Raw genomic sequence first — 9,255 nt, 5'->3', positions numbered from 1 at the left:
ATGAACACACACACACACACACACACACACACACACACACACACACACACACACACACACACACACACACACACACACACACACACACACACACACACACACACACACACACACACACACACACACACACATACATGCACATACTGCATGCTCCCAAGCCCATCGTTGCCTGGTTTTGCAGACTGATCAATGCAAATGCTGTTATTTACCCAAGCCTGAAATGAAAAGACTATGGATCAATTTGATGCACTTCCATAGGGTGTGCTCACAATGGCTGGCTGGCTTTTTTTGTCTCAGCTACACCCCCCTTCTCCTCCTTCTTTGCCATCCACTCCTCATCTTAAACAAGTTCCACCCCCCCGAACATCACTAATGCAAAATATACTACCATGCTCTCTCTCAAGTACACAAACCCATCATCAATGCATTCTCTCTCTGCACGCTCTTTCTCTCTTTTTCTTTCAAACACACCCTCAGTGTGACACCATGGCTACATCCATCTGAGCTGTGTGTGAGTGTATCTGAGTGTGCACGTGTGTGATGTGTGTGTTTTAGGCTGACCCACTTTCTGTGCTTGGCCAGGCTTGTGCTGCTGCTGCCGCTGCTGTCTGCTGTGCTGTTCTGTGCTGTGCTGCTAGGGGGAGATCCCTGCAGACTCCCCCGGAACAGACTTCAGCTCTCCTTCTGACAGACACTCACCGTGGCATGTTATCCCCCCATGGATTGGAGACCTCTGCCTCTCTCCCTCTCTGTGTATGTGTGTGCATGAGTTTCGGATACACCTTGATTCAGATGCACAAATGAATACTCACAAAGATGCATGCACATGGGTGCACAAGCAGTAACAACATCCTTACTAACACACACACACACACACACACACACACACACACACACACACACACACACAGACTCTCACACACATATGCAAAGCACATACCATCCCAGATCTGTATATTTTTAATTCCATCCACCCTCCTCCGGCTCCTCCTCCTCTCTTCTCTGTGTTTGTCTGGAGTTATTGTTTCAATCTTGCTGCATCAGGGGGCCCCTGAAGGTTATAAATTAAACATAAATGCAAATGCGCTGAGCCATTGCCCTCCTCCACCTCCCTCCTCCCACACACACACACACACACACACACACACACACACACACACACACACACACACACACACACACACACATCCTCGCCATTCAAACAGATCAGTGTGTCTGCGAATTAATAGGAGAACAGTGGGCTTTTTTTAATGAGCGAGAGAGGAATTTAGAGTTGCAAAGCCACAGCGCACACACCCAGAGCTGCAGCCGAGGCAACGGCTTGAAAAGCCCGGCGCCATCATAGAATATGCTAATGCTCCAGGTCCCCTCACTGTCAGCCTTAGTGATGCTCTAGATGAGATCAGAGCTGAGGCTTTGATCTGGGACACTGATGGGAGCCAGAATCGTCATGTGCACAAAGTACAGAGAGCAGGAAGGGTGTGGATGAGGCTTGTTCTAATCAGAAAAGGTGCACATAATCAGTGATGAATCCCTAACATGAAGAAATTCTTGATTGTTTAAGGAGATATCGTTTTGTCTACACATACATAGACCAACAGCACCTACACATTTTCTATTCTCACACACTCACATACCCGGAGGGTGTAAACGTGATGTTTTCTCAGGTTGTCCTATAGATAAATAGCCATCTGGTCTTGTTGATGCTATAGGCTTGGCCTGAGTATACTGAATGGTGAACACCATGGAGACCTTGTAGTTGGACCATAACAACGTTATAGCTTTTATTCTCTGCCATATGGGCTCATAAAGGCAAACGGCTGGGAGAGGTTTCTGGGCATGTCACTCACTTTTATTCTCATATGAGTGAGCTTCCATTTGGAAAAGAGAGATTAAGACTCTTGCTGTAATAATGTGATTTTATTTTTTCATCGTGTTACACAAGTAGTTAAATGAATATTTCAGAGTTAGTCTGTCCTACCCTCTCACTCATTGTTGTCCTACTGAAACATAAGGTGTTTCTGCTTGTATTTTTTAAAGATGTGTTTAGTTTTTTTAAGCTCTGACTTGTACTAACACTGTATTTCCAGCAGGGGTCTTCCCATTGTCATGGACGTGGCTTCATAGTGAATTATCAGATAAGGCAGAGTAAATTGTGCCTCCTTGTTTCACCAACATGTGACCTGAAGCAACAATTTGGTGTTAGAAAAATATGCTCATCACTACCTAGTCATCACCATTACTATGGTCATCATCTTCGTTGGTTTCGTCGTTTGTTCCCACCGCCACCACAAGTCATCATCATTAACATGGCCATCCTCAGCACAACTCTCATCCCCAAATCCTTCTCTTGCTACCCCCCCCCCCCTCCTCCCACCCCTCTTTCATCCACAGCTCCCTCTGTTGATCAAATGCATCTGATCTCATCAAAGCAGACCCTCTGCTCATTCAAGTCCCAACAGACACCCCAGCTTCTTTACTAAGCACTATTTTACATTCATCTTTGAATGCCACTGATGGGATAGCATATCTTGTAGACTTTAGTTTTGTGTGGTCCTACACTGCAGCCTCTGTTGATTTTCTTTATATATATATATATATATATATATATATATATATATATATATATATATATATATATATATAATTATAATTTCAGACAGGCTCCTCTCTGACAAAGTATATCCAATGAAGGAAATTAAAGAATGTAGCCTTTTATTCAAATACGACCCTAATGAAGAATGGCTTTAATATTCATAATATTCATATTACATTCCTATGGAGACAGTGAGTTTATAGTGACCTAATCGTACTGAATGGTAATTTGTATCTGCTATCACACCGAATAGTCTCGAATATGATATAGTTTATAGTTTGTGATATTTCCATAGTTTCCCTCTTATTACTCGATTGCTATGGTTCTTTGTTGAAGGGGAACATTACTCCTTTTCGGCTGAAAATAAGTGATTGGAGCACGTAGGGGACGAACTCTGTGGTGCAGATATTACAACATTATAGCTGCTATAAAGTGTGATTACATTCTTATTCCGATGGCAACATTATTGCGCACAGCTTGTGGTTGCGTGTCCGACTCCTGTCAGAGCTGCAGAGAACTGGCTTGAGCCGAGGGACAGAGAGGGTGGGAAGAGGGAAAAACAGATCTGGATAATTGCGGAGAAACTCGCTCGGGCAAACTTAACATCGGCTTTTGTGTTTATTTGAAGGATCCATGTGGACCGGAGGAGCAGTGTCCGTGCGTAAATTGGAAAACCCCTATCTGTCTCGGTTATTGTATGTTTTTATAAATAATATGTACTCAGTGGAGGGAGTCATTCCTTGACTGTCTGAGGGACACTTATTAAAAGGAATCTGGATATTATAATGCCAATAAGGAAATGTGGGTCATGAAAAAATACTGCCACCATCAATGTGTCTTTTTTGAATTGTAAAATCAACCTTCAAAGCATCGTAAAACACCGAAACATCAAAATGCAGCATGCGTAATGGCTCGCTACTCCAGTCCGGATTTTCCATGTGAGGCGCGACGGAGCCCTGGAGGTGGATAAGCTGGTAGAGCCCGCTCTCTCTCATGCCATGCTGGGCCACAAGGGCTCCGGGAGACGCTGCTACATATTACCGAGAACCGGGATGGAGGAGAGGCGGAGGGGGGAAGAAAAAAAGTTTCGTTTAAACCTGGCAGAGGAACTTTCAACATGAAGCCTCACTGACGCACCATTTCACCACCACCACAGCAACACCAGCGCTAGAACAAAGCTTGCTTTTACACTGAATATATTTTTCTCCTCCCAGCTTGTGTTTTTCTTCCCTCTTGTATTTTTCTCTGTGTGCAAGGCTGGTCGGGGCTTGCTGTCACTGCGCGTGCTGAGATGTTGGAGTGACCATGGCTGCGCAAGTTGCCTCGGCTCCGACTAGAACTAATAACAAAAATAAGAAATTATCCAGCGGTTTGGGTCCGGAGCTCAATTCGGGGAAATCTGGAGGAGGAGGGACCGTACAGCGGACTGGACCGATGCTGGGTGCCGGAGATGGGACCCTGAATAATGTAGACCCTCACCGCCGAAACGAGCTCAACATGGTTCATTCAACTTCCACGACTCGCAACGCTTCGGACGGCCACGACAAAGATGGACATAACCTCACGTCCGCCTCGGCTTCGACTAATTCAACCTCTTCCTCGATGGAAGCGGGTTTGACTGCGAACCACAAGCTGAAATGTGTGGGGAGCGGAGATCCCCCTCAGTCTCAACCGCTGCAGCAGCCGCCGCCGCAATTCGGCCAATTTGCGCCACATCAGCAGCGACAGATCCAAAGTAACAACACCGCCAACAACAACGGCCAGGGGCCCCGTGGGGACAGGGGTATGGATCACCAACACCACGGTGGCAAAGAGAACCTGTTGGGGGGCCAGGGGGAGCCACAGCAGCAGCACATGCCAGGAAAAGGTGAGGGGGACCTCACCTGTAAACCCGCGGAGAGGATGATGGGTACCAGGTACGAACACTCGAACTTGGGGCCAACTAGTAACAACTCTGAGTTTAATAACAACTATTACAGTCCAAGGCCCTGTTATGAGCAACATGGCGGACAGCAGCAGCAAAGCAGTGGGATGGGGATAACGCTCTCCTCGGCACATAACAGCATGGAGAACTCCCACGAAGCAGGGTACCACAACAGCCAGTACAATCAGTACCCGGCGTACCGGGCGGGTTACGGCGGCGGGGCCTACGGAATGATGGGCCCCTCTGGATGCCGGCAACCTGGGAACATGATGATAGGCAGCAACTCCTCAGCAAGCCACGGCAAGTCTCCCCTGGGAGCCGCTTCAGGTGGCTTTCAGAGGTTCCCAGGACAAACACAGCAGCAGCATCCCTCAGGGGCCACTCCGACACTCAACCAACTGCTGACGTCCCCAAGCCCCATGATGCGGGGCTATGGCGGGGCATATCAAGACTACAGCGGCTCCACGGCGCAGCAGCAAGCCGGCATGGGCCTGGGGAAAGACGTGGGGCCCCAGTACGGAGCCTCCACGGCCCACGGCTGGGCAGGGCAGCAAAGAAACCACCCTCATTCAATGAGTTCAGGCAACGGAGGGCAAGGTCTCGGTAGGACGCAGGTACGTTTTGGAAACTTCAGTGAACTTGGGTTTACCAACGCTGGTGTTAATCCACACACACACACACACACACACACACACACACACACACACACACACACACACACATATATATATTTATCTTTTTTATTAAGGAGATTTTATGCACAAGAAAGGCCATTACATGTGCAACTCTGACTTGTGTAAACATGTTAAATATTAGACCTGCCTGAGTTTAAACATGACAGGAAAAGGGAAGAAAACCTTATAGCAGAAATGCAGGCTAGTGCTAAAGAAACGGCTTCATTTATTGGCTAATTAATGTAGCTACAATAATTGATAGGCTAAATCAGATGCTGTGTTTCTATCCTCACATTTCTATAGTTTATATTCTTGTGTACTCATCGTATTTTTTTAACGTATAATCAGGGGATTAAAAAGCAACATTTATGTTGTGCAGAGTCACCTCTTGCCGACGTGGTGTCAGACACGTTGCGAAACGCCCTGTTTAGAGGACGTGTTGTGTTCGAGGCGCTCATCGAACAAAGTAAAAAATATTCCTATAGAAAATGTACATGAATGAATTTTATAAACGCCAACGTTCTGTAATATTCCTCATCTCTTCCTGTATAACTGGTTTGGAAAACCAAACGGACACACCGCGGCCGTGCAAAGACCGTCTGTCCCTCTCCTGTGCGCTTTGCATCTATAGCTGGAGCGCTTCTGTGCGCCTCATTTATTCCCATGCAGCTCGGAATTTGAATAGTGGAGGTAAACTGGCTAAAAGCTTTCCGTACTCCCAGCTCGCAGTTGACACCCAGTCTGCCATCTGATTGGCTCCCTGTGGTCCCGCTGGGCAGACTGCACTTAGAAAAAAAGGAGGATTCTTGCAGGGATGCTTGGCCATGGCGTAGTGATGCTGCATTCCCATCTTATGGGAATACTCCAGACTTGGAGGCCGTCCAACGCGATAATTGAAGTTTTATGAAGGTTTAGGCTGCTCCAGATAATTATTCTCATAATGTTTCCACATTGAAAAGATGTACAAAAACACTGCAATGTCAGCTCAAAATGACAAAAGGGAAATGTCATTCATGTGGACTTATAATCTTCAGTTTTTGTTTGTTCTATTTGATATTAATGTTTCATTTCAAGCTATTTAAAGAAATTGTCCAACACATGTATCTTGTGATGTTAATAGATTTAAAAAAAAATAAATAGTTTGTGCATTTATATTTTTAAATATAAGAAAAAACTCACTTTTTCTGGAATCCCTCTTATTCACAACCACATTTACACAACAACCCCTGCAAGCTGAGTTCTGTTGGCCACTGCTGCAGCTGGAGGTTGAATATCTTGCTCGAGGGCACCTCAGTGGTAACAGCTGAAGGAGGGAAGAAAGTGTTACTTTTTGGGGGGCTACACTCAGTGATCCCTGAGTGCCCCCAAACCCTGTGCTGAAACACTGATGTGTCAATAGCGTGCAGACCTACAGCAAGGGGAGGGAGTCACTGCCAGTTCAGAACTCTGCCCCTCAAACAACACAGTGTTTCTCCAGAAGAGACATTATTCTGCGGTTGTTTTTGATGCACTAAATTATTCGCACTGCTGGATAGCACATCTGGACGACTGGAGGGTAAGGTGGTTAAGCATAGCTTATACTGTCTGCCTCTCGCAAAATACAAAAGCAGTTCATTAGCCTACATTGTTTTAATCAAAGGCAATTTCTGTTGGATGCTGGAGAAATTAAGTGAATGTTTTAGCGTGGGAGGGTTTGCTGCGGTATTGATTGGATCAAATTATGCACTGATAAGATAGTCACTGGAAAACCAACAGTAATCTTACTTCTTACAGTAATTATTGCTGATTATGTGCAGATTGATATATATATATTCTTAATATCCAAAGACACTAATGAAAGAGCACATCAGTCAAAGCCATAGGCTGTATATTAATGGACAGCGCATGTGTGACGTCACCCATTGGTTTGTGGAGATCTGCTATCCGTCGTCGAGTTTGCCGTTACGGGCGCAGCCATCCTGGTTGCGGATGTGACGATTTTAGACGAGAGGGAGGAGTGAGGGAGGACCTGCTTACACTCTACCTTACGTTACACACTTTCACTGGCAATCACATCATAGCCACGCCCTAAAACACCCCCTCTCGTTTAAAATCAACAAGACCATAATTCAAAAAATTAACATCATTTTGTGTTGCAGAAGACTTAAAACTAGCGATTAAGACCATAAACTCAATATGAAAATGTTTACTGAGGTAATAAATCAAGTGAGAAGTGGGTCACTTTCTCATAGACTTCTACAGAAACCGGCCTCCTTTTGCAACCACACGTGTCGCCCCCCTGCTGGAATTCAGATAGAATGCAGGTTTAAGGCACTTCCGCATTTGCAGCACTTCGCCGAACCGGATGCATTGTCCATTAATATACAGTCTATGGTCAAAACATAAAGTTATATGAGCCATATTTTATACTATTTATATTTCTTTTTAGTGAATATAAACAAACCAGCCCCCTAAACACATCTTACATGTAACATTATATACTCTAAATTTTTGTTTTTCTTCTCCTCAGTTTTCCAGTTCAGGAGTTAGGGCATGTGTGACTGTGTTTTTTTTCTTGACTCTACCAACATTTCAGCAACAATATATTCAAGCTACAAAAGCCCTATGTTTAATTCATATTTAGAGAGGCAGCACTGCTCTCCTGTGCACTGACAGGCTGTGTGAGAAAGGCGAGCGGTGTACTGCATAATACTGCCTCCAAATTGGCGCCGTGATATGACTGCGCTTCACTTCAGAGTGCGTTTGGTCGGAGCACGCCTCTGTCACCTGTTGGCACAGTTTCCCCTCTTTCAAATTCAATTTCCCTCCTCACTGCCTCTCTTCAGGAGCAAGCTGTGAGCGAAACGAGCGCACCTCATTTACACTGCTGTCTCCCCCCCCCTCACACTCGTTTGTCTGGCCACTCACCAAAATGAAAACAGAGACCTGTGTGTGTGTGTGTGTGTGTGTGTGTGTGTGTGTGTGTGTGTGTGTGTGTGTGTGTGTGCGTGCGCGTGCACAGAGACACGCGAGCTATGTTATTTGGAAGTGTGTGTTGAACCTGCTCTCTTATCATTTATCTTAATTATCTTTTAAATTACAGTGGCCTATTTGATTGAGGTCTAACAGAACAATATTTAGTGTTCAGTTTGTGACCTGCCTGAATGTGCGTTTGTCTTCAAGTCAGCTACTTTAAATCCAGGCCGTTATGCTCAATGTGTGTTTTTCCTTGTGTATGTGCAGTGTGTACCTATAGCAGTAATATAACAGCCTATGTGCAATCCTAATGACTAGAGCTGACATCATAAATGAAACCGCATATTATGTCTTAACCTATATGTGTAACAAGGATCTGTCTGTTATCAATTAATCAGAACACACAATGCACACAGAGAACAATACAAGTCATTAGTAGATAATAAGGGCCTAGCAAGTTGGAAATAGTATTGTTGCTTAGATAATTGCAGCAGCAACTCATTTAAAATCTGATCTAATAATCCAAAAATGAATGGGTTTCCACTCATTTATCACTATAATGCTCAGTGTTTTGCCTTTGTTTTTTTAATAATTGAAATCAAAGCTCAGTAGTTCTCATATGAAAGACGAGACCCAGTCCTATCCTTGGTAATGTGCTTACCTTGAAATGATTTCTGCTCGTAGTGCTCTCCAGTGCATACTGTTTACATTTCTCTCTTATGAATTATTAGCATGATACGAACAAAGACTTTATAATAGGAGCAATGCATCAATGTCACATTGTATTATGCGGCTATCTCAGGGAGCCTTGTGCATAGTGATGGGCTTGACTGTGGCTGCTGGAATTTAATTTATGGTACATGTTCTGCATAGGACAAACAGCCCGTGGGGTCTGGTCAGGAAATGAACGTGTGTGTGTGGGTGTGTGTGGGTGTGGGGGCAGGAGAAGGCTAAAGCCCCTTCGTCAGCACTAAGCAGTCCAACCTCAATCCTGTCCCTCTCACAACGTCTCTCTCTCCCTCCATCTCTCGCTCTCTGATCCCTCCTGTCAGTCGTTTGTTTATGTTGGTTTGTTTACATATCTTTCTTGGCTAGCCAGCGCAGTG

The 9,255-nt window shown here is 44.9% G+C and overlaps 1 protein-coding gene across 4 annotated transcripts in view; it reads left to right on the top strand.

The window, feature by feature from the left end:
- The first annotated feature begins 3,158 nt into the window (after nucleotides 1–3,158).
- LOC144534744 (AT-rich interactive domain-containing protein 1B-like) overlaps nucleotides 3,159–9,255 on the top strand; it is a 169,768-nt gene continuing 163,671 nt past the window's right edge. For all 4 annotated transcript variants that reach the window (XM_078276737.1, XM_078276738.1, XM_078276736.1 and 1 more), the window contains exon 1: nucleotides 3,159–5,134. In XM_078276737.1, the coding sequence (XP_078132863.1) occupies nucleotides 3,902–5,134 (1,233 nt within the window). In that variant the 5' untranslated portion in view covers nucleotides 3,159–3,901. The remainder of the gene's footprint in view (nucleotides 5,135–9,255) is intronic.

Source organism: Sander vitreus, chromosome 20 (assembly GCF_031162955.1).
Source record: "Sander vitreus isolate 19-12246 chromosome 20, sanVit1, whole genome shotgun sequence".
Classification (NCBI taxonomy): Eukaryota; Metazoa; Chordata; class Actinopteri; order Perciformes; family Percidae; genus Sander; species Sander vitreus.
This window is presented reverse-complemented; position numbering and strand designations above follow the sequence as displayed.